Source organism: Thermochaetoides thermophila, assembly GCF_000221225.1.
Source record: "Thermochaetoides thermophila DSM 1495 unplaced genomic scaffold scf7180000011806, whole genome shotgun sequence".
Classification (NCBI taxonomy): domain Eukaryota; kingdom Fungi; phylum Ascomycota; class Sordariomycetes; order Sordariales; family Chaetomiaceae; genus Thermochaetoides; species Thermochaetoides thermophila.
In genome coordinates, this window is record NW_006383023.1 from 2,621,543 (window position 1) to 2,645,292 (window position 23,750).

The 23,750-nt window shown below is 54.5% G+C and overlaps 6 protein-coding genes across 6 annotated transcripts; 2 read left to right on the forward strand and 4 right to left on the reverse strand.

Annotated features, from left to right (window-relative positions):
- Nucleotides 1-74: 74 nt before the first annotated feature.
- Nucleotides 75-3,462, reverse strand: CTHT_0007270 (uncharacterized protein; the record flags this gene model as incomplete). Its single annotated transcript, XM_006691195.1, has 3 exons — nucleotides 75-402; nucleotides 463-2,908; nucleotides 2,961-3,462. The coding sequence occupies 3 exons, from the start codon at nucleotides 3,460-3,462 to the stop codon at nucleotides 75-77; spliced, it is 3,276 nt and encodes a 1,091-aa protein (XP_006691258.1).
- A 1,455-nt stretch (nucleotides 3,463-4,917) lies between these two features.
- On the reverse strand, nucleotides 4,918-6,840 carry CTHT_0007280 (uncharacterized protein; the record flags this gene model as incomplete). Its single annotated transcript, XM_006691196.1, has 2 exons — nucleotides 4,918-6,325; nucleotides 6,389-6,840. 2 exons carry the CDS (start codon nucleotides 6,838-6,840, stop codon nucleotides 4,918-4,920), a joined length of 1,860 nt encoding a protein of 619 aa, XP_006691259.1.
- A 529-nt stretch (nucleotides 6,841-7,369) lies between these two features.
- On the forward strand, nucleotides 7,370-10,461 carry CTHT_0007290 (nuclease-like protein; the record flags this gene model as incomplete). The annotated part of the gene is made up of 4 exons (XM_006691197.1): nucleotides 7,370-7,383; nucleotides 7,441-7,577; nucleotides 7,625-10,099; nucleotides 10,319-10,461. 4 exons carry the CDS (start codon nucleotides 7,370-7,372, stop codon nucleotides 10,459-10,461), a joined length of 2,769 nt encoding a protein of 922 aa, XP_006691260.1.
- Nucleotides 10,462-12,043: 1,582 nt separating this feature from the next.
- Nucleotides 12,044-14,276, reverse strand: CTHT_0007300 (uncharacterized protein; the record flags this gene model as incomplete). Its single annotated transcript, XM_006691198.1, has 4 exons — nucleotides 12,044-12,622; nucleotides 12,679-13,344; nucleotides 13,403-13,680; nucleotides 14,180-14,276. The coding sequence occupies 4 exons, from the start codon at nucleotides 14,274-14,276 to the stop codon at nucleotides 12,044-12,046; spliced, it is 1,620 nt and encodes a 539-aa protein (XP_006691261.1).
- A 1,627-nt stretch (nucleotides 14,277-15,903) lies between these two features.
- On the reverse strand, nucleotides 15,904-18,738 carry CTHT_0007310 (serine/threonine protein kinase-like protein; the record flags this gene model as incomplete). Its single annotated transcript, XM_006691199.1, has 2 exons — nucleotides 15,904-16,317; nucleotides 16,453-18,738. 2 exons carry the CDS (start codon nucleotides 18,736-18,738, stop codon nucleotides 15,904-15,906), a joined length of 2,700 nt encoding a protein of 899 aa, XP_006691262.1.
- Nucleotides 18,739-20,851: 2,113 nt separating this feature from the next.
- On the forward strand, nucleotides 20,852-22,134 carry CTHT_0007320 (uncharacterized protein; the record flags this gene model as incomplete). The annotated part of the gene is made up of 6 exons (XM_006691200.1): nucleotides 20,852-21,166; nucleotides 21,233-21,386; nucleotides 21,446-21,486; nucleotides 21,541-21,669; nucleotides 21,725-21,774; nucleotides 21,846-22,134. 6 exons carry the CDS (start codon nucleotides 20,852-20,854, stop codon nucleotides 22,132-22,134), a joined length of 978 nt encoding a protein of 325 aa, XP_006691263.1.
- Between the last annotated feature and the right edge of the window lie 1,616 nt (nucleotides 22,135-23,750).

Consider the following 23,750-nt stretch of genomic DNA (forward strand, 5'->3'; position numbering starts at 1 on the left):
CCATAATACATATCAACACAATAACCTTGTATACTCGAATTTCTAATGCCTCTCCATCCTTCACATCTTCGCCCTCAAATACCATAGCTGGGAGCAAGACCCTGGCGGGGCGACCCCTCCAGCGCCAAGTTGATAAGCTGGTTCTGCAGAGCGCTCACACTGTTGGGAGGGCAGTTCTCGACAAGCTTCTCGGGGGTTGTCGCCATGTGCGCATGGTCGCTGCGGTCCGACTTAGCTGGAGAGTTCTCCTTCACCTCGGCCGCCTGATTCGTGTTGAGCGACGGACTCAGCGAAGCAGCTGCGTGTCCGGCGTAATGCGGCAGCAGGCCCTGGGCCGTGGTCGACGACAGAGCACTGCTGGTCGGACCCTTGTTCTTGAGAACCGACTGCCACAGTTTCGCGCTGTTCAACGCATGGTCAGTCAACACACCCTCATAAGACCAAGCATGGAAAGTTCCATACCCAGACTTGTCCGAAGCACGCTCGGCAAGAAGGTTGGCATCGTTGCTCTCACGGTACTTGAGGGCATCGTCGGTCGCTCGAGAATCCTCCGACTCGCGGTTCGCCTGCATGTCAAACAAGCTGCTGTCCCGACCATGACGGGCCACGGTGCAGTTGTCCTCGCTCGCGGTCACCAGCTTGGGATCGGGCTTCTCAGTAGGAGTCATGGGGCGGAACGGGTCGCAGTCCGACTCAGTCTGGCGATTGGCGATGTCACGACGGCTGGTGTTGATAGCGGCGTTCGACTCGGTGTTGGCATCCTTGGAAGCATCATTCTCCGGCTCCCTCACAGGTGAAGGGGGATAAAAGTGCTTGCCATCAAACTTGGGCAAACCCTTGGTGGCCGCCTTGGGAGCCTTGCCCCAGTACAAGAAACGGGCACGGCGCTCCTCATCGGTCAGAGGACGGCTGTAGACGTAATCCTGGTCCCTCGCAGTACGAGGGTTGATGCCCTTGGGAAGCGTGCCAAGCAGGTACGGGACGCCATACTTTGTCTGACTCATACTATTCTTATGGCCGCTGGAGGCAGTGCCGTTCGAATAACCACCATGAGAGCCCGTGAAGGGGATGGTATACGAACCCTGATCATTGGCAGTACCGCTGCTCTGTTGAGATTTTTGCGAGTCCGTCGAGGAGAATCGCTTTTCCGCATCCTGCTCGGCGGAACGCTTGCCGTCTCCCCAAGACGATGAAAAGCCACGAGGCTGGAAGCTAGGGGCCAAGGCCGAATCGGCAGTCAGGCCAGCCCTCCAATCAACCTTGGGGAAGGTACCAGGAGGAGGACGGAAGTACACACGGTCATCGTCATTGTCACGGTAAGTTGAAGTAACTGGGGCCGTTACTCTGCGACGGGCCGCATCGTCCAAATCATCCTGACCCAACTGGGCACGGTTCTCAGATGAATCGGTGGACGAGCCGGCAGCACGATTGTTGTCTGATGATGATGAGGTGCCCGACTGGGCCGAGGCGTTCTGCTGCTGCTGCTGCTGCTGCTGCTGCTGCTGCTGCTCGGCCTTGGCCTTGGCTTCGAGGGCCTTGCGCTGATTTTCCTCGTACTCCAGCTGGAGCTTCAAAGTGGCCTCGAACCTTTCAATGTGGCCCTTGATTGTCTGGATCCTCATCTCCATATCCCTCTCGTCGATTTGGTGGCGGTTGTACTGAAGCTGATCTTCATGGTACTTCAAACTCTGTTTGAAGGACGCGATCTGCTTCTTGGTGATCTCGCTCAACTTGATCGACGAAGGCGGGGGAGCCGTAGCCGGATTGAAATTGGCATTAGCTGGGACAATCGGCTTGACAATGGGGGGAACCGGGGTGAGCCCGTTTGCCGGGACGAAAACGCTAGTCGTGCCTGAGCTCACTGAAGCCGTTGAGCTGGTCTGCGACTGTGCAAAGTTGTGCTGATGATTCAAGTGGCCAGGCAGCTGTGTATGAATCGCTCCGGGAGGAGGAAGGCCAGGAGGAAGGCCAACCATCGAAAGAGGAAGCATTGGACCGCCCAGCGGCGATGGGAACGCAGCGCTGAGGGGGTAGATGATCTGGCCATTGTAAAGATAAGGCTTGGTGTAGTCAAAGAACTCAGGCGACGAAAGCTTGGTCTTGTTGTCCTGCTTATCATCAGCACTAAAGCCGTTGTTGTTCTGCAGACCAACAGCCGCCTTGGTGTTGTGCATATCTTTCAGCAAGTTGTTGTCGATGGCGATAGGCGTGGCAGCTGCAGGCGCAGGGCTAATGGCAGCCTGAGCAAAAGGAATCCCAGGAGCCAAAGGAGTACCGAACGGAATGGGAACGAAAGAGACGGGAGCTTGCAGAGGCTGGAAACCGGGAGTATAGCCCGGAATGAGCGGAGGCATGACGGGAATCGCTTGGCCGACACCAAGAGGGCTCGGAGCGACGGCTGCAGGGGCATGTTTATTGGCGGCCGACTTTTCGGAGCTATCATTCTGGTTATTGCCGGCAGGCTGGTTTGAATCCATGATCCTCTTTGTGGTAGGTGAATGGGGAGGACGGGTGTTGGGAACAATGCGGCCACCAGCCGTAACACGAACGTGAGTTGGAGAGACCACTGCCTTGTAGAAGCGCTGGAAACCCTCCACGCGCTGGGCAGGAATGCCCGAAGGAGCAGGTATCGGCTCGGTAGAGGCTGCCTCTGCCTCAGTCCGGCCACGGTACTTCCACTCCATGGACTGCGCCGAGTCTTGTACGAGGTTATGAGCAGAGGGACGGATGGGATTGCGAGAAGACTCGCGAGTAATGTCACGGCCCATGCGACGACTCACAGTGCCCTTGAACAGAAGCTCTTCAGAAGCTGACGAGGAATCGTCCTTGATGCGGTTGCTGTTCGGGTTGCAGCTGGATCCAGTACGCGAAGCCGACGAGTCGCTCCCAGATCGACGAACAATATCAGCTGGTTAGTGTTAGCGCAGTTCAGCAATGACAGAGCTGTGCAGAAAGCGTACCCAGCTCGGAGTTGGTCGTTAATGACATAATGCTCCTCGAGTCGGAGCTGCTGCGAAGCTCCAGAAGCTCGCTGAGGGTGTAGGTGCGGCGAGGCATGGAGAACTTGATGTAGGCGAAAAAGTAATAGGTGCGGTGATCCGGCGGATAGTACCAGCGGAACAAGGACGCGTATCCTCGGTCACCGCCACGCAGATTCGCGAGATTTTGACAGACAAACAGTATATGCGGCGGCCACAAGATCTCCTCGCTGTCGTTGGGGTCAGTCAAAACCTGCTCCTCGAGCTGAGAGACGATGAATCGCGGAAGAACCACGCGGGCAGTTTTGAAGAAAAAGTCGTCCAACTGGTAAGGATGCTTAATGGTGATAACGCGGCAGCAATGGTGCTGGAGAAGGTGCTTTGCGGCAATGAGAAGAGGAGCAGTGATGGGATGATCGCTGGTCTGAAGCTCTCGCAGGAGCTTGACCAAATGCCTAGCGCGCCGGCGAAGCTCCAAGCTCATGATGCTATATAGCGATCGGCAATGAACAAAGCGGGTTGGAGGCAGAGAGCAGTTCAAAAGAGTATTGAAGAACAGATAAGGATGGTGATGATGTCTGCGGTGGTTCTTGGAGTCGATTACCGAGGGAGAAGAGGGTGATGAGGAAGAAGAAGAGAAAGGGAGGGCTTACCAATGAAATACTCAGGTCAGGAATCAGACCCCTCTTCCGCAGCAAAGACCAGATGTGGCAGATCACTGTTGAGGAAAGCGCCAGCAAGGTTGGCGAGGATTACAGACGATAGAGATCAGGTATCGAGGCAGAGAATGGTGAGTACAGGTGAGTGATGGATGTGGTAGAGATTGAGGGTTGAGGATCAATGGTTGTGATTTGTTGCGAGACCAAAAAAAAAACGATGAGAGAATCGGTGCCTGAGTAACAGGTCAATAATAGACCAGCCACCCCTAGGGCAACAAAATTCTCTCGACCGTGAAACAGGTGACAGCCAGTTAAGAGAAGAAGCCTAGAGAAGAAGGGTGTGGTACAGAGTCGATGAGGTGGACAATGGAGAATGCAAAAAGGCACGGTAGAAGTAGTAGAAGTGGTCAGCGCGGGAGGAGGACGGAAGAGCCGAGAAAATGAGAACCTGTGGTAGTCAGAGAGAAAGGGAAGGGAGAAAGGGTCTCCCTTTGCTGAATCAGACTGCCTTAAAGCGCTGCACTGGCCATAAAGGGCAAAGGGAGTAAAGGCAGGAAGAGCACAAGGCGAGATTGGCCGTGACTGTGGAAAGAGCAGAACCAAAACATTATCAAAGGCGGGGCGCGGGTCCAGGTCGTGAATTGCTCGACCAAAAAAAGAAAGAGGAAGAGTGAGAGATCAGGAAGGCAGATGCGATGGGTGTCGAGGAAGGTCCTCTGCACTGGATGATGGATGTCGATGGGTCTGTCACAGAGGAAGAGCCCCAAGGCCGCGGACAGAACCTGGAAAGGTCGATTTTTGGGAATGGAATGATGCAATATCAGGTATTACAAGCTCTATCTCGAAAGTTCTGAAGCTACCTAGAGGTAGGTAGGCATGCCAGCGTTGCAGAAATGGAAGCTATGAGTTGGAGAAAAGTGCCATTTGGTGACAGCTCTTATTGTACAGGGCTGAAGAACAGACCTAACACCTGATGCAAAACGCATCTTTGATGAAAGGATATGCGTTTCCCGGATTATCATCTCTTTGGTGAATGGATTCATCTTCAGTTTGACCTGTGGCAGATCAGTCTTGCGTGCATGTGATGCGTCTGAGTTAGGGCTGACTTTGGGTTGCGGCTCAACCTCACGTGGCTCAATATGGGGATCAAACTAAGAGTTAAGATCGTAATCAGCATAGAACAACAATGTATCATTATCTTAATATCATAGCAAAAGCCATCATCCCAAGTAACGTAACACAAATCTCCAAGGTAAACTCATCTCAAAAGTCTGTCGGTTTTAAACAGCTCCCCAAATCCCCAAAGTCCAAGCTCCCCCACTCCCCCTCCCTAACCCACCGCCCAAACTCTGCCTATGCGACGAAGTGCTCTTACTCATAACCTGGTGCTCAACCTCCCCCGGCTTACTAGCGCCTGCAACCCCATGTTGAAGCCACTGGTCCTTCTCGACGACCGCTAGCGCCGGCGCCTTGAAGTGAGTAATAAGACTGGCGCCGCTCCATGCTCCAACCGACTCAATCGCCCTTAGCTGGCCTTGCACAGGCTTGGGAGTTTTATCGGCTTGACGTTTAAGTTGTTCGTCGATTGGGTCGATTTGGGGGGCGTCGCGGGCGGGGGAGTCTTGCCAGATGCCGTCTTGTTCTTGTCCTCTTTCTCCTGATTCTCCTTCTCCGGATTCTCTGCTGCCGCCGCTGGGGGTGGTGATCTGGATTTGTGGTTGTGTTTGTTGTTCGGGCGTGCCCTGCCGCGGTGGTTGGCCAACCGGCGGTCCCCTCTTAAGCTTGGTATTCTTCTTATACTGCTCCACGCCCCTGCCCTGCACGGGATCCCATCCCCTTTCGCGCACCAGATGAGAGACTTCATCGAAAATCCGCCCACGCAGACCCAACACATTGGCACAACCCCCGGTGAAGATGATGCGCGCCATGCAGACGGCACGCACGTCGAGGGGGAGCTGTAGCAGGCTGCGGTATACGAGTAAGGGGATTGGCAGTTCGTGGTCGTCGAAGCTGGCTGGGGCGTATTGGGAGTCGAAGAAAGTTTCTTCGCAGGGGTCGGAGAAGGCGTCAAAGGGAATTGAGACCGTGACTGGGCGCGCACAGGAGGTGAGCGGGATATTGATGATGGTTGGCTCTTCGGCAGATGGGGTTGGTTCTTGGACTTGAGGGGGTTCTTCGTGTTCTGGGACTGTAGGTAAAACACTCGACGAAGAAGAAGGGGTTTGTGTAACTTGCTGCTCAGCAGCTGCAGCAGCAGCTGCTGCTCCTGCTGCCCCCGGCCTCGGACGACACCAAACCATCCTATTCGTAACATCACTGCACTCCTCAAAGCTTAAGACATGATCCTGCCCCAGGCTGGGCCGTTTCAACGGCTCAGGCAGGTAGCTCGCAAGCAGCCTGTGCGTGTTCTCAACCAGCATCCTACCGCCACGAATACTCCTGCGCGAGCTGACCTCGCGATACTCGTAGACGGCCGTGACCACGGTCTCGCTCCAGCCAAGGTCAACCACCAAAGCCGACCGCACGCCAGCTCCAACAGTTATCGCCAGCGGGGATGACAGGAGCGAGATAGTAGGCGGCTGGAAGCGCGTGAACACGCTGTCCAGGGCAGCCGAGAGCAATGGGATGGGCAGCCCAGACGGCAGCACAAAAATCATCCTCCTCGGCCGCGAGTCGATGAGCATGTACCTAGCCCCAATCAGCCATACAACCTCTCATCAAAAACCTCACCCCATCCAAAGAAAAACTCACTTCGTAAACCCCTCCCTCAAAGCCCTCTCAACCCTATCCCCAACCAACCCCAGATCCACCCCCCTCACATCAAACCTCCAAAGCTCATAATCTCTTCCCCATCTGCCCCCAGCCGTCTCACTTCGCCAATCATACCGATACCCTGCCTGCCATTCTCTAAAATCCCCGACCCGGCGCAGCTGGTCGGGCCCGAACCACACAGTCCCCCGAGGAAGGGCGTCGCCCGAGAAGCCGATGTGCAGTTTGCGCGTGCCGAGCTCGACGATGATGATTTCTTCGTCGGCGCGCAGGCTGGAGGGCGTGGTGAAGGCTGAGAGGCCGCGGAGGGGGGTTGTGGTGGCTGTTGTGGTTGTGGAGGAGGAAGGGTCTCGAGATTCCTCGGCGCGGGACGGGGCGCGGATGTTAGCCACGGAGCGGTGCGCCAGTAGTGCTGCGGCCGTCGGGGTTGACATGGTGATGATTATGAGGGCATATGGAATTAAATTAACATTGGTACAGGATATCAGTCAAGAAGCTCTGATTTGAAAATTTCCCCTCTTCTCCGCAGAGTACTTCAAGTCGAGCTAGTGTTTGACATGTGTTTGTGAAAGTGATCGATTGGGAAGAGAATGAGATGAGGTTGGCCTTTAACCCGATTCATGCATATGCCAGGCCCGTTATCCGTCTACCGAAGGCCAAGACCATCCAGCCGCAACGGTGCCCTTGACAACCCCCAAAACGGCTCGAAGTCAACACAGAACTTGGCGGCGACGTCACAGCCCGCCATCCAGTCCGCTTCGCGTGCCCTCGCGTTGCACAGGGGCAAGTCAGAGTTGCGATCGCGTCTCTCTTTGGTGTCTGAGCGATCATGATCCGTCTTGGAACCTGAATTGCTTCATCTTACCCTCTCGAACTGGAAATCGCTTCTTGAATCGCCTTGCTTAATCTTGCTCTCTCTTTGCTTCCGCCTTTTGAACCCACTGAGCGGTAAAGATTGTCACAATGGGCATCAAAGGGTAAGCGTTAATATCTCACCGTTTCTTGACATGCGCAAGAATCTCACCGTTTCCTAGGATCTACAAAGAAATTGGCAGCGGCGAGCGCATCTCGCTTTGCAAACTGGCCATCGACCATCTCGAGCAACACAACCGACCCCTCCGTCTGGCCATTGACATGGCCATATGGCAATTCCAAATCCAAGCAGCGAGAGGTGAGCCAATCCGCTTCTTGTCGAAAAGTGTATCCTAACATTACCAGGTGGCTCTAACCCCGCAATCCGCACCCTCTTCTACCGCTTCGTGCGCCTTCTCAGCCTAGGCATCCACCCCATCTTCGTCTTCGACGGCCCCAACAAGCCGATCTTCAAGCGCAACAGGCGCTCCGGCACCGGAAACGGCGTATCAACCGCCATGGCTAAGCGGCTGATCCGGCTCTTCGGCTTCACCGCTCACGACGCCCCCGGCGAGGCAGAAGCCGAGTGTGCCTACCTCGAGCAGCAGGGTATCGTGGATGCGGTCCTCAGCGAGGACGTCGATACCATCATGTTCGGATCGCGGGTGACGTTGAGGGATTGGTCCTCTGAGGGGTCGAAAGGAGGACCCCCGACACATGTCACGCTGCATGATGCGAAGAAGATTGCGGAGGGACCGAGCGGGCTTGATAGGGAGGGGATGGTGCTTGTTGCGCTGATGAGTGGTGGTGATTACTTGCCAGATGGGATCCCCGGGTGTGGGATCAAGGTTGCTTGCCAGGCAGCCAAGGCAGGGTTCGGCAAGGAGCTTTGCCGGATTAAGCGGGCCGATAAAGAGGCGATTACTGAATGGAAGCAGCGGTTGCTGCATGAATTAAGGACGAATGAGAGTGGGTTTTTTAGGACGAAGCACAAGGCGTTGGAAATACCAGAGAATTTTCCTAATATGGAGGTTCTGAGGTATTACACGCATCCTGTGGTGTCGAGCCCGGCGACGATCGAGAGACTGAGGCAGGAGTTTCCCCCCTCCTCAACTGTCGACATTGCTGGATTAAGGGAATTCACTCGGGAAACATTTGACTGGACCTTCCGGCCGGGCGCGATCAAACTGATCAAAGTCCTTGCCCCCGGCTTGCTGGTCCAGCGCTGTCTCGATCGGTACGTCTCTGGACCGCGAATCGACGATCCTGACCTTAAGAAGAAGGAGGAGTCGACGTTGGTCAAGGGGATTTCTATGAGACGGGAGCATTTTAGCACCGACGCCACGCCCGAGCTGCGCGTCTCGTTCATACCCGCCGAACTCGTCGGCCTCGACCCGGGTCAGGAGCCCGAGGTGCAGGTTGAGGCGTTCGGCCGGAGTGGGCTCGCGCTGAATAGTGATGACGAGTTTGATGAAGATATCTCGTCGAGTCAAAAAGCCCCGAAAAAGCCCTTTGATCCATGGCAACCTGATTTAGCTTGGGTTCCTGAAACGATCCTCAAGCTCGGCGTGCCTGTCACTGTGGAGGATTGGGAAGAGGGACAACGAAGTAAAGGACGAGCCAAGGAAGACAAAACTGCAGCCAAAGCGAAGCGCAAGACCAAGATAATTCAGTCCAACATGCCTGCCGGAGCATTGGACAAGTATGTCACGGTTACGAAGAACATCAGCGACACCACCGTTAAATCCAAAGAATCTGCCCCCATCACCATCCCCAGCTCACCTCCGAAACCCAGCAGCCAACCCGCGCCGCCAACACTCACAAGAAGTAAGCAGGCCAAGAAGCCCAGCACAAAATTGTCCAAGCAACCCACCACCCGGCCGTCCCTCGATATCAATCCGTGGACAATAGCAAGCTCACAGTGCAGTCCACCTAGGGCCGGCCCTTCTTCCACTCTCACTGCCGATCTCCTTTCTACTCCAACCAACGACCCTCCGCGTTCTCCAGCTGTATCACACGTGGCTAAAACAATGCCTGGAGGTTCGACTACTTCCAGTGACATTCTTCCAAGCCATACCGCCGCCGCCGCTCGCGATGTTGAACCCATTCTTATCGAATCCAGTCCCGTCGTTCCTCCCCCCGGTACGACTGCGTCATCTACGATGGCTAACTCTTCTCACCCGCGTCAGGGTACGCTTGTCCGCGGCGGTGTGAGGGGTTATGGGCAGAAGACGCCGCCGAAGAGGCAGAAACGGAGGGTTGGGCAGAGGGCGTTGGAGGAGGCGGAGGATTCGCCTGCTTTGCCGACGGATGAGGCCAAACCGAGTGAAGTTCATGCTGAGTCTCAGCTGGTTAGGAAGGATAGGACGTTCAAGAGGGTTAAGAGCGGTACCGAGGACGACTTGAGTTCGAATACTGCAAGTACGACGACTCAGGCCGTTAAACAGACAACTGCCCCCTCATCAACGTCAACCCAGACGTCGATCAAATCCTTTGGGAGGGTATCCAAAGAGCCGATCAAAATATCCTCAGAAAAAGTGGCGGCCATCGAGACAATCGTCCTTTCAGATTCCGACTCAGACTCTGATGATGACGATGACTTACCCCTTCTCTTCCCCACCAAGAAAGCTCCACCCTTCCTTCGCAGCGAGCAAAACCCATCCTCGTCTTCAACTGGATCTCGCTCCGCGTCGTCATCTACCTTTGTCCCAGCCTCTAAGTCGTCAACCTTAGTACCAGACGACGACAACCACGACGAAGCCGACCCCTTCGGCCCTATTCGTCCCCCTTCCGGAGACAATGGGACCCAGCCCATCAGAAGCGCATCCGAAATTCCCCAAGGTATGATGAATAAACCCACAATCAAACTAATCACCCCGATACGAGCAACTTCCGAACCGGCGATCGGCCACTCTTCCAGTCCAGACCTACCTCCCTCTAACGACACAAAGTCGAACACAACAACCGTAATCATGCCTTCCACCAATCCAACAACGGGTTTTTTTGTTGGAATGGAGATGTCTCGTGAAGAGGCGATGAGGTTGACTAGAGACTTTCCAGAGCCTGGTGATGATGATACTAAGGCAGAGAAGAAGGTGCTTGGGCGAGGGGTGTGGGGATGGAATGCTAGGGAATGGGGGAAGGAAAGGAGGATGTGGAGAGTGAGTGAGATTGAGGTTGTTGATTTGACGGGGGAAGATTAATTGGGATGTGGGAAGCAGTTTTTTTTTGGGGGGGGGGGGGGGAAGAGGGGTAACTCATAGATGGGGACTCGGGGAGTTAAATTTTGGAATATATGGGATGGGGTTTGTATCTCTCTGCATGGGGCTTCTGACTGCCATTGAACGAACAGGAGATGATTTCTGCGGATAGGGACCTAGTGATTTAGAAAGACTTTCAGGGTCGTGTAAAGCGTAGAAGGACGTTTCGTGGGGAAGCGGGGAGAATGGGGAATGTCGACAAGGGTTATATATATATACATAGAAGATATCCATGGTATCAAACCATACAATATAGCATTGCCAAAAAGCGTATCGTAGGTATTCCTTCGAATTATGGTCTCCTTCTATATTTCAGGCTTTACCAGACACAGAACATAGGCAGATCTGGTGGCATGCAAAACAACAGGAAAAGGAAAGAAAGGAAGAAAGAAAAAGAAAGTCGAAGCGAAGAAGTCCGATAACAAAGCTCAGAAATGGCTTTTTATCACGGTTTTGTATGTAGGTAGCTGCTGCATCCCACGACCACAATCTTTGGCCGCCACCAACTCACTCATGAATGCTTTGGCTCCCATATTCTTCCACATCTTCAAAACCAGCCTTTTACCTCATGATACACTGTTCGTAAGCCTATAAAACAGCCCCTGTCTCAAAACCCCAATCCCACCCCTTCAAGGACTGGGCGGCGCACCAAGGCAGCTACTACACTTAGCATCAATAGCGATTGTCTCGGTTTTGTTGCTCATGCACGGCTTGCCATCGGTCTTCTCCTGGCAATCGACAGTTGCGCCGTCGAGTTCGCAGCCACAAGCCATTTTCGTGCGGTAGGTTGTGCACATATTGGTACGGAGGATCGTAGATCGGTGTAGAACCTGCCAATGTATCGTTGGTGAATGGGTAGACGGGATATTGTTGGAGTCGGAGGTACTTGGTTGATCGATTGTAGGTATGAGTGTGTTCGTGGGAAATCGAGGTTACTTTTGGGGAGGTTTGGTGAGCTTGTATGGTTTCTGGAAGTAGTAGCAGTTGACATGTTGGTATCAAGGAAGATAGGCTGGGTAGAGTGTAATACCTCTCTTTGATATTGGGATAGTCCGATCTCGACCAGTTGCCCGCCAACGGGGATCGATATTGAGAGCTTTTGCTGCCTTTAAGCGAGACTGTTGGTCGCTGTCCGAACAAAGCCGACCAGGAAGCCTGGCTTGCAACAATTACCGTAGGAAACCATTGCTTGTGATGTGCTGATTGATATGGCAGTCAGAAGGGTAGCCAAGGCACACACTACTCTTCAACTTTGAAGTCCCAAATCACAACTCCAATATACAATTAGCCTACAGAACTGACAGGACAAACTACACACAAAGACACCACGGCAAACGCCATACCAGAACAAAAGCAAATTGTCTGCCTCCTCCCTAACAGTTCTTCCTAGAGAGTACCTAACCGAACCACGGCTCCATCTGTAACTTGAGAAAATTTCCCAGTAACGCCAATCTTTTTCCGTACTCTCCTACCCTCCTATCCACTCCCCATCAGCGCTTCATGAAACTCTCCCGTCCTGGCCAGCTCACCTAAGCACCAAAGGCTGCTTCGCCAACAAAACATTAACACTCTCCCTCGCGTTCTGCGATGCCCACACACTCTCCTTCCCGCCCCTCCTCCACTCATCCCCCGCCGTAACTGCCTCCTCCCCACCGCCAGCCCCCAACCCTCCGGTAACCCCGTCCCTACCAGCCCGATTCGCCTCTCCCAAAATAATATCCAAATCCCTCTTTTGGCTGCTCAACCATCCTTTCACAAACCCAACTGGATCGCGCGCCATACCAGACAGGAAAGCATGTTTGGCTTTGGAGTGCGCCACCGCCTGCATGAGTGTCGCCAATTGATCGTCGAGGGCGGCAATTTCCTTGAGGGTGGTGGCATAGGAGGGGTTGGAGGGGAAGGGGAGGTATGGGGAGGAAGACTGGCGGGTGCGAAGGGGGTCGTCGACTAGGACGCGGATGTCGTAGATGGTGGGGGAGGGGTTTTTGTGGAATTCTTCGTCGACTCGGATGGTGTAGGGGAGTTTGATCGGGGAGAGGGGGCGGAGGTGCGGTGTGAGGTATTCGTTGAGGTGGGGGATGAAGCCTGAGTCGCGAGGGATGATCTACACTGTTGTCAGCGGCTGTGGGGTACATTGAGGGGAGGGAGGAGGGGACCTACCTTCTTCAACATGTCATCACACCTAAAATTCCGCTTCTCCTCATCCTCCTGCAGCTTATTCAACTTGATATACTCCCACACCGCCATAACCGCCTCCTGCCGCGTCGCTTCCTTCATATCCACAATCTCGGCCAACTCTGGGCTGAGCTCGAATCTCTCCGGATCCTCGTGCCGGTACAGGTTAATTATCACGTTCACGTTCTCATCCCCGGGGCGCTTGAACGTGATCTCGTCGAAGTCAGCCATCGCCGGCAGGTTGGCTGCGCCAGCGGGCGTCCGCTCAGGCTTCTTCCACTCAATCGTTGTCTCCCTACCAGCCGCCGCGGCGGCAGCAACCCGGGACTTGTCAAATTCGACGGTGAGTGCCTTAAAAAAATGCGAGAAGCGGTAGCGCTGGCCGTGCTTAGCGGGCACCGCCTTCGCAGGCTTAGCCGGCTTCGCGGCCGGAACAGAGTCGGTGTCCATCTTGTTGCCGCCGTTGGCCGAGGGCTCATCGTCATCGGAAGAAGGGTCCTCTTCATCCTCGAGCAAGCGGCCCTCGATCTTGAGACGGTACGAGGCCTCAAGGTTGGAGGAGAAGTCAAAAGTGTCGACGTTGAGGCTATTGTTCTGCCAGTACTGGTCCTCGACCGTGTTGCTGATCCAGACGCGCATAGTTTTGTAACGCTAGCCAGTCTTAGCCTACCTCTCCACCCACGATCATTCCCTTGGTATAGGTACACACCTTAGTATTCCGACTCAACGAGTCTACAATATCAAGCCTCTTCCTCGTCATGGTCGCATCCAGCCTGCGCTCAAAGTCGCGCAGCTGGCGATACGCATCAACCACGTAGCCATGGTCGATCACTATCTCCTCGACGCCGTCAGGCAGGTTCTTGTCGGTCGGCTTGCGGCTGCGCAGCTTGGCCAGGTGGTTTGCCTGCTGCTGGGCCTGATGCTGCTGATTGAGTTGGGCCGCGCTCAGCGGTGCCTGCGGGTGCGGTCCAGCTGACATCATGGGTCCTGCGAAGTGCGGAGGATGCGCGTTAGGTCTGGACTGGTGAGGGTGAGGTGCCATGGTGGAGAGTCAATGGGTCAGAGTTTGAGGGCAGATATGTTACTGCACGACAGCTGGTCGAGTAGAAGGGACAGAGCTTGGACAGAAGTCCCCCGACAAACAAACTCCGAGTCCGACACTTGTCGCTTGGTCCCGACCCTTGGGTATCAAAGCGAAGCAACCTGCGCGCGCGCGGGAGCTCCACCAAGCGGCCCATCCTATCCGATCGTGCCCATGCCTGCCGCCGCGCCGCCGGGAGGGGCCGGACACGCAGCACAGCAGCATGCCAAACTCTGTTCCATAGCAGCAGCTTGCTACCATGAGTGTTTGTTCCAGCCAAAGGGCTGGTCTTTGCATAAAGCGGAGCACATCCAAGACCATAAAGAGATAGACAGTTCATGGGAACCAGGACTGTGATATCGAATCACAAGAGAAAAAAAAATACAGATCAAAGAAGAGACGTACCAATGCCGCCCCGGCGCGGTGGGACGCCATGCGGTCCAGATCCAGGCCGCGGCGGAGTGGGAGCATGTTGCCCGTAGCCGCGGAATTGTTGCTGCATTTTTCTTCGTTCTTTTAGTATTTCCCCCCCCCCTTCTTCTCTTGTTTGCTGTTTACCCCTTCGATTCGACCTCAACACGTTTCACTCTTCTATTTTTCGTCCCGCGTAACCGAAAGAAGAGAATGTGAGTCGTAGTTCCAATGCGACGGTCGCAGTGCTAGTTCTGACGAATTAATGTGTAATGTGAGGCTGCGACTCGGCATCAATACCGGGGCACCGCGACTGGATGATGGACGGGGATGGAGACGGGGATGGGAATGACGCTGCGGTGTGGATGGGCGAGACGGGGCCAGTGTCGATTGCTCCAGCGTCGCGTCGATCGATCGCGTTTCTTCTGCGTTTGTATCGTCGTGGTTTAGCATGCTGGCTTGGCTCTTGCTCGGGCTTGGTTGGCGGCTGGCCTAGATTTGCGCAAGTACGTTGATTGGCTGCAGGGACCGCACTGGTGGGGCACCCGTTGGCAGGGACGGGTCCCTCTAATCGAACAGCTGGTAGCAGCTGGCAGTATTAGCAGCGTTGGCAGTCTTGGAAACACCCGACCACCTCCCAACGTCGATATCTCGAAACTAAAGAGACCAATTACTGCATTTGACGTCAGGTTTTTACCTCTGATAGCTTCAACTATGTGACTGTAATTTCATACTGTACAGTTGTAGTCCCGAAACCCTTATGGCCCCCAAATGCAAATTTACTTGAGGGAAGAAGTTGAAGTTACCCCCCTCCCCATCCACCACTTAAGGTGAGGAGCCAGAAGAGACCCATGCCCTCTCTCATTCCTCGCCCCTTTGGATGTCCATGGAGGAAGCCTCAGTCAACTCCTATCCTCAAGCTCAAGTCCCATCAAACCTAGAGATCACATGCCAAGCTATCACCTGAAAGGGAAAAAAAAAAGAGGTGCACCTGTACTATGATCAACCACATCCAGTTGACTTCTTGATTTTCTGTTTTTTCAAGGCTCAGAAAAACGAGAATCAATCAATCCTACGCCGCGCTGCCAGCTACCAAAATGCCCATTAAAAGTGTGTAGTACGTGTAACCTAGGTATTCGGTGAGAGGGTAGTTGTAGTGTGGTTTGTAGAGGTTGTAGTTCTAGTCCTTGTACGACTGTGACTGTGACGCTTGATGGTGACTGTGCTCAGTGCTATAATGCCTTAGCTCCGTCCATCCACCCATCCAGCAAAGACAATTGGTTGATCCCCAAGTATGAGAGTTGAATAGAGTAAAAAACCCTTACTCTCCAACTGGTTGAACGGCATGGTCCTATGAGAGCATCTTCCAAGTAAGAAATCCAATCCTCCTCCTGCATCCATGAATGCTCCTCTGTAAAGGACCTTTGTTTGGTGACTTTCAAGTGTTGTGCTCTCCTTCAAAAGACAATCCAGATCTTCTCGCCTCCAATCCAAACGGTCAGTCCAAAGCAGTCAGCTGTAGCCAACCAAGACAGACCATAAGACCAACGAGGCTATGGAATATGAGCGGGAACTCCCTCATCAGCAAAATAAAAGAAAGAAAAGGAAAAAAAGAAGACGAGCTTGCCATTGAGTCCAGCAAACCCTGTCCGTCCATCACAAACCCGCTCCTCAAGCCTCTTCAGTTCCCTATTCGCCGAACAGAGGCGAGCCTCCCGTCAAAATGCCGCCCCCAACCCATTCTTACTTTGCCGCTTACTAAACCGGTTCCTCTTCACATTGATACTCGAGCTGTCCTCCAGACTGGCCTGGCTCTTACTCAACTGGTTTCTCCCGGCCCGATCACTGATCGTGTACCCCGTACCAGCCGCATCAGCCGAGAAAGTCGGTGCCCCAGAGGAGCCGACCCCATGCATCGTGCTTGCGGGACTGGACATGGACGAGGACATGTCGCCGAAGCCGTTCTCGGCGACGCTGGCTGCGACATTCTGGGAGATGGCAAGTTCCTTGGAGCGCTCGAGCGCGTCGATCCACTCATCGACGGAGAACTTGGAGCCGTCGGCGTTGTTGGAATTGTTGTTGTTGGTTGCATGGGCACCTTTCGGCTCCTCAAAGGTGTAGTGCACGCCGTTCTAGGACAACCGTCATCGCGTCAGCACTCGTATTCTAAGCAATCCTCGCATCCCAGATGACGATGACCGAGGATGGAAAGAGGAACGGGGGCCAAAGGGGGTAGGGGGGGGTAAAAAGGCATGGGAAACACCCACCGTGTCGACACACCACACCGGCTGGCCCTTAGCATCGATCTGCGTCCTCCACACGCAGTCCGCACCCAGCAGCGAGATCTCCTGCTTTGCCCTCTTCTCTTCGCCGCCGGCCGGACACAGGATGATGCGCCCGCTAGATGTGACCATCACCAGGCGTTGCCGCTTCTTGGTTGTGCTGCCGCCAAAGAAGCGCGACAACTTCTTGTGGCCTCCTTCGCCGTCGCGTCCGTGAGAGCTGTTCGGTATCGGCGAGGAAATCACCATAAGATCTCCCAGCTTGAGGATGCGCTCATTGGCCCGCGTAAGGACGGGAGACCACTCGATGTCGAGCTGCGTCGGCGGGGGCAGCTCCGTAATGATCCGGGCAGGTCTCGAACCGTTCGATTGGCTCATCACGGTCTGCGTCTGTGGTCCGCGCGTGCTGTTCGGGGTGACCGGTTTGCTCTGGCTACCTCCTGTTCCATTAAGCTGGATAATGTGAGGTTCCTGGGGAGGGGGGATGTAGGGCCGCAGCCGGGGCGCCTTCATGCGCCACAGCTCCCTACCGAAAGTCTGGCCTTCAAAGAATTCATGGTTCTTGATGTGCTCGATCGTCAGCCGCTGGTTTGGGTCGAGCACCAGGCACCGCTCAACGAGGTCGCGCGCGGCTGGCGGGAACCCAGCGGGGAACTCGTATTCCAGCTTTACGATCTTCTGGAATGTAAGGTATTCGGTCGCACCCTTAAAAGGCGGCCGGCCGGCAAGGAGCTGGTAGATGATGCACCCGAATGCCCACAGGTCGCAAGGCTTGCCCGCCTCCTTGTTCATGAGCAACTCGGGGCTCACATATTCAGCTGTGCCGACAAACGAGGCATTGCGCTCCGACTCTCGCGAGCCGTTAGACTGTCTGGAGGGGTCGTCGTTGCGTTGTTCGCGGGGGTCCGGGAGCAACTTAGCCGTGCCAAAATCCGTAATCTTGACATGCATCTGGTCGTCCAGGAGCACGTTCTCCGGCTTGAGGTCGCGATGGATGACTCCTCGGGAATGCATATACTCGATGGCATCCAGGATCTGCGCGCCGTAGAACCGCGTGCACTCCACATCGAACGTCCCCGTCTTCTTCAGCACGCTCAGCAGCTCGCCGCCATTGCAGAGGTCCAGGACGAAATACAGCGACGACTCATCCTGGAAGGTGTAGTACAGCCGGACGATGCCCGGATGCTCGGTCAGCCGGTTGAGCGTGTTCTTCTCGATGTTGACGTATTTAACCTTCTGCTCCTTGATGATGTGCCTCTTATCGAGAACCTTGATGGCATGCTCGCGCAGCGTCTGCCTATCCGTGGCAAGATAGACCGTACTGTACGAGCCCTCGCCCAAAATGCGACCAAAGGAAAAGTCACGGACACCCTTCTTGATATGGCGGATGATCGTCCGACCCTCGGCATCCACCTCTTTCTTAATGGCGACGGCAGCGCCCTTGTCCTTCCACTCCTCACTGCTGTTGCTAACAAACGGCGGATCCTGGAAGGTAGGAGGAGCCATGGGGATTCCCGCGATGGTAGGATAGCCGGCGCCCTCCGCGCTCCCTCCTGTACCAACTCCTCTTGAGCTCCGGCGCGCCGGAATGGTGCCGTCAGTGGGTCCTTGCTGCTCTTGCCACGGTCTTCCAGAGTGATAGGATCGGCTGGGCTCTCTTTGCGGGACTCGGGACGCATAGTGTTCGTCAGCGCGTGGGTCGGGTCGCATGCCGTACATCGAGGTGCGGGTATGATCGGGTCTGGGCCCGCCATAGTAACCTCCTTGCTGTTGATCGTAGTATTGTCCCGGATGGCCGGGTCCAGAAGGAGGTACCCCCGACTCCGGGGCCTGGGTCCGGCCAGCCCGGTACGACCGGTACCGCTGGAGACCGGGGCTAGGCTCAGGAGAAGGACCCGCATACCCCTGAGTCGAGGTGTTTAGGTTGCTCTGCGCATTTCTGAGAAGAGCTGCCGCAGACTCATTAGTCGCTGAATATGTCTGTTGCTGATGCTGATGCTGTTGTTGTTGTTGATGTTGTTGTTGCTGTTGTTGTTGTTGTTGTTGTTGTTGTTGTTGCGTGGCGGGTTCGTGAGGAGCTACTGATTGTGAGTCGGATTGAGCAGTCGGAATAGTGCCCCCTTGGATATTAGGAGCAGCAGCAGTGTTCGACTGGGTCGCAGCGGAATCGTCTGTGGTAACCAGAGCCTCCTGCGAACGGTTAGGGGAATCGTCGGGATTGGCGATTCGCAGGCCGCCCAGCGCCTGGGAGAGGCTGAGGTCGCCGTTCATGGTGGATGAACTGAGCCTCCCGCAAGGGCAGAGGCGACGTCACTTTTGGGAGATGGCAAAAGGAGAGCGGGTGAATGGTCGAGATGGAGTCGAGCAACGCTCAATGGTTTAAACTGGGCATGCGGTCTCGGTTGCAACGTTGCAGTCAGGGGATGGGAACAAGTCTAGCCCGAGAGAGAGTCGGTCAGGATGCCATGAGGCGGGCAGAAACGAGAGAGAAGGTCAAGTCGACGGACAGCAAGAGCAAGAGCAAGATACGGAAGAAGGGGACGATGGATGACGCAACGCAGGCTTGCTGTCGGTGAACCGGTGAGTGGCCGAACTGTTTCGCGTTCGCGGGTCGCTGGTCGCAGGCTCAGGTCACAGATGCGCTGCAGCAGGGCTCGTCTCGAAGGGGCTGTGCTGGCTGTGTTGGCTGCCGGTTCAGCAGTGGATACGCAATCGTGCTGTGAAGCGTGCTCTTAACGACTGTTGGGCATCCAGCACTCACACCTGGCCTCGTCGGTATGCCAATGCAAGGCCGTAACGGACTGAGTGCTTGATGGATTGGGGCCCAGGTGGATGATAAGCGATCGGAAGCCGGCCGTGGCTCTGCGCACACGCTCGGAGGATGCTGTAGATGATGACGGCAGAGGAAATGGTGAAGGTCGGTCGATGGTTGCGTGGTGGAGGTCGAGGCCGCGACCTTACGTGGAACGAATGTAAGCCAATCAACCATCACCGGAGGATCTAAGGGACCGTCGAGACTCAAGGCGCCAGGTGCTGTTACAGTGCGAATCTATGATATGGACGGTGCCGGCTTGGCGATCGGATATGGTGGGGACAGTTTGATGAGGTCACTCTTCTCTGAAATTAGCAGGCAGGGTACCTGAGATAAGGACTGTGCGACATCTCATCTGTACACAGTATGACGGGAGAGGATTGAGGGGCAAGTGGCTGTGAGCACCGAGGAAAATCTTCGAGAATCAACTATAGTTGAGGGCAACAGAGGGAAATTAGGCTGGGCTATCGATGTGGCGACTTTTGGTTGTCGTCGTGGCTCTGGATAATCTTTGGATTTTTCAGGGTCCAGCTCAGGGCTAACCTTAAGCCAGTAGAAGCCCCTTGGATGGAGAGACGCTTCTTTGACAAGAACACTTAATCTCAGCAAAAAAGGTAGTCTGCTCAGATCGCCTTGATGGATTCTTCTATATTTTGAGTCCGGTATTTCAGCTACAATTCCTGGAAATAGGAGCTTGTCGCTTTGTGAAGGAGACAAAACTCTTGAAGCCTCTGTCTACGGCTTTTTGTAGGACAAGAGAAGTGACTCCGTGGCACTCTGATCTGTACTTAGCCGGACCATCAGTCACAGCCATGATTCAAAGCTACTTGGTATACGATGGTTTGGTAACTTGGCTGAAGAAAATTCCTCCGGCTGTCTTGGACAGGGTCAACTCTGTGAGGGTTTGGCTCAAAGATACCCAGAACCAGGACATGAAATGATAAGGAACTGGCTCTGTGACTTCTCAGTAGGAGAGTATATGGGGCCGATTGTGTAAATCATGTTTAGCGCTATGGATAATTCAATAGAAACTTCCAGATACTGAGATACATATCTTGAGTTTCTGTGCTGACGGCAGGTATATGCTAACAGTCACTTTAATTGTATTGGATATGGCCTGACTGGGAAAGCAAACGATGGAATGTACCTGTATGTGCACTTTCCCAAAGTAATGTTGATGCCAGTTGTGAACAAAGGCTTGTTAACAGCCCGCTATTGTGGGCTCTCTTCACCAGGTCTGTTATGATGTTGGATGCATTACCCATTGTCCCAGAAGACCATCCAGGGATGAAGATTAAAAACAAATGAATCGGCCAAAAGCTTTATCTCCAACCACTGAAACTGGAAACCACGATATTTGGTCTCTCCTATCCAACTCAGTCTTCGTTCCTTCCCTGCTCTCTCAGTAACATCAAACCCTTTTCTACTCTCGACTCACACCCAAGTTCATTTTGCAGCAACTACCTTCTAGATTGTCGAGTGCTTTGGACTCCAGGCATCCTATCCCTCAACATCCAACGTCTTGGGTATACCAACTTCAGACTATGGATGTTGCCAACCACTATCGCCATAATGCTTCGCCTTAAGCCGACAGTCATCACGATGACCCCCGCCGAGGTCATCGAGGCCGAACATCGCCGCCGCTTCCGCAAGTATCTTCGCGAATCCGAAGATCTATCTCGAGTCGTCGATCGAGGGAGCTGGAATGCGACACTTCCTTTTCGCCCTGCTTGTCTGCAATCATCGGTTGTAGCAGACGCTGGAAGGAGACACGCCCACTCTGTGGAGGACCTCAACACCCATGCACTCTCATCAGAGCTGCAACTGGCTGCAACTCGAATCCCCGATGACGATGTTATCTCTGTCATATCCCAGCCAGAGTCTACGGTAAGCCGTGGACGTCAGGGAAGAGGGGATGCGGGCGAGCAACAACCGTTACTAGGAACAACACAGCTGCCCCTGAGAACGAAATCTGGCCCGCTTCCTGCCACACCTGAAGCTGCGCAGGATGACGTGGAAGATGTGACAGTTATATCCGGCTCGTCAATCACCGCTTCATCTAGACGACCGTCTGCTTGTAGCCGACGTAATGATGCTGCAGGGAAAGGTAAGGCATTTCGGGGCCGAAAACAACGAGAGTACTATTACTAATGATGCTTTTGATAGGGCGAATCCAAGCTATGTCTTTGTCGCCTCCTGCTTCCCGTGTAAGCCTGATTCAAGAGAATCTACAAGTTGAATGCATCGGCTGATCTTGACAGACCCGTCGCTGGCTGGATGGTGCGGACTCGGACTTGCCCAGCGAAAAGATGCCTATTACTCGACGTCGTCGGGCTTCTCTCGGCTCAGCTTTCCTCTCAAGAAGAACGGTTGCCGGTCTGGAGCGTTATGTATGTCTGCACACGTCTCTCTTTGGTAGCTCAAGTCAGATCTGACAGCATGCAGGTTCAGTCCGAGTCCTCCGCCGACACAGAAGACAACGACATGGGTTTGAGGTTAGGAAGGGTAAGACAATCAATTGTGAGCGGTAGATAAAAAGCTCGAAAAGCTGAACAAGAGCGTCTAGGAGCCTGAAACCTCGTTGGCAACACCGCGCCATAGAACTCCAGGCCAACCTCGAATCTATAACGATCACATACCCTCTTCATCGCATCCTCAAACCCCGCGAAATTTGCCCGAGAGTCACCGTCAAGACCATCTACGCGGTGCATACACAGCTCCCGTCCAGCGAGGGACTCAGCACCCTGAAGCGACGCCCTCCACAAGCCGTCGCAGACGTGGAACTGGACGTAGAAGAGGCACTAGTCCTGCAGGACTGCAAACTCCGGGGTTCGTGGGATTGTATGGAGGTATAGAAAATGCAGACGAATGGATGCTGTATGAACAAGTGACGCCAGAAACATGAGTTGGCAATGTCGCACAGGTTTCACTTCAGTTGGTCAGCATGGTCAACAGAAGCGTGAAAGGGTAGCGGCAGTGAGGAATGGTGGTGTATCGTTAGAGCATCGAAACACTTGACCATGATAAACCTGGCCAAACGCGACCTATCCGGTGTGTGTGAGCAACGGAGCCATTCATAACCCCAACTCCCTTAATGAGCTGTGGCTACTCTGAGTATCTTCTTTCATATCATGGTGTTGAGGGCTTCCTCCGTCATCGGCCGATTACCAAGCATTCAGCCGAAAATTGCAGCTCGGGTCACATGGGCTTGGCTGATGCTGTGATGATGCGATCTGGTTACCCTGGATTACCCCCTCTCATCCAGAGGATCTCGTCTGTTGAGCGCTGAGTGATACGGAAAAAGGACTGGAGCCGCAGGGCGCGGGATGAGCTCCACGGAAGCCAGTTAGCCCACGAGTGGATGCCCCGGGATCATCCGTCTCCACTCCAGCCTTGTTGCCTCAGGCTTCAATGTGGTTGCCCTAGATACACGCTCGCGATTGGTGAATTCAAAGCGCCCCACTCCGGGTTACATCGTGCACGAACCTCAGCTGGTGCCAGTTGGGAGTGGGCCGGAGCCGCCGCGACCGCGGCGTTACGCAACTCTGGCAGGTGTCGCCGGTCGCTCGCGGGCAACCAAGGGGCAACAGCCGATCTAACCGCTTACGGCGCTGTGGATCCCTCGCCGCCTGCAAGTCAGGTTAAGCCAATCAGATTGGACGCAGTGGAACCCAGACCCCACAGCAGCCCAGACCCAATGGGATGTTGCACATCGCGCTTGCAGGCGATGGCACGTTTCCCGACGGGACGCCTCTTTTCACTGCCTCGTGCAGGTCCCCAAGCCAGATCCTGGAGCAGCACCGCGCGCGCTGCCGGCTGGCCTGGTCTTCCCGTTGCCTGCGGTCCCCCAGGCCTGTGCCGTCTGCCTCACGTTGGATCGTTCGCCCGCGCAGCCCTGCTTCGTCCCTTTTAGCTCCTCTCCCTTCTTTTTCTTCTGGGCTTCGTCCACGATTTTCTGCCCCAGATTTTTCTTATCCATCCCGTTCCCACCCATCCACCTTTTTCTTCGATTCCTTCTTCCTCCTTCTAACTTGCCTGCCTCGCGCATATTAGGTCCATCGCCGGCCACTACCCTCCATCGCCCATCGTAAAGCCACCGTCCACTTACACGCCGTCTTGGTCTCGCGGCTTGCCGTGTGCCAACACCCAGGGCCTGCGCAACCTGTCATCAACGCGCGCTGACTTCGTTACCTCACCTCCAATCCTCAACCTCCTCGTCGCCAATCCTCGATACCTTCTCACTAATCGTTCATCCTAATCCCTTCTTCTGGCCAATTGCTTTGTCCTTCCCCGGCCACAAGCCCGTCGCTCGTCCTTCTACTTCTCACCTGAGCCCCATTGACATTCTCTCACCTCCATTGCCTACCTATCTCCCCTACCTTGCCCACTTCACCTCTACCTTGACACCGACTCGCGTTTGCTAACCCAGTGCTACCTCATTTCCTTTGACCGAAACATCTAACACATCCTG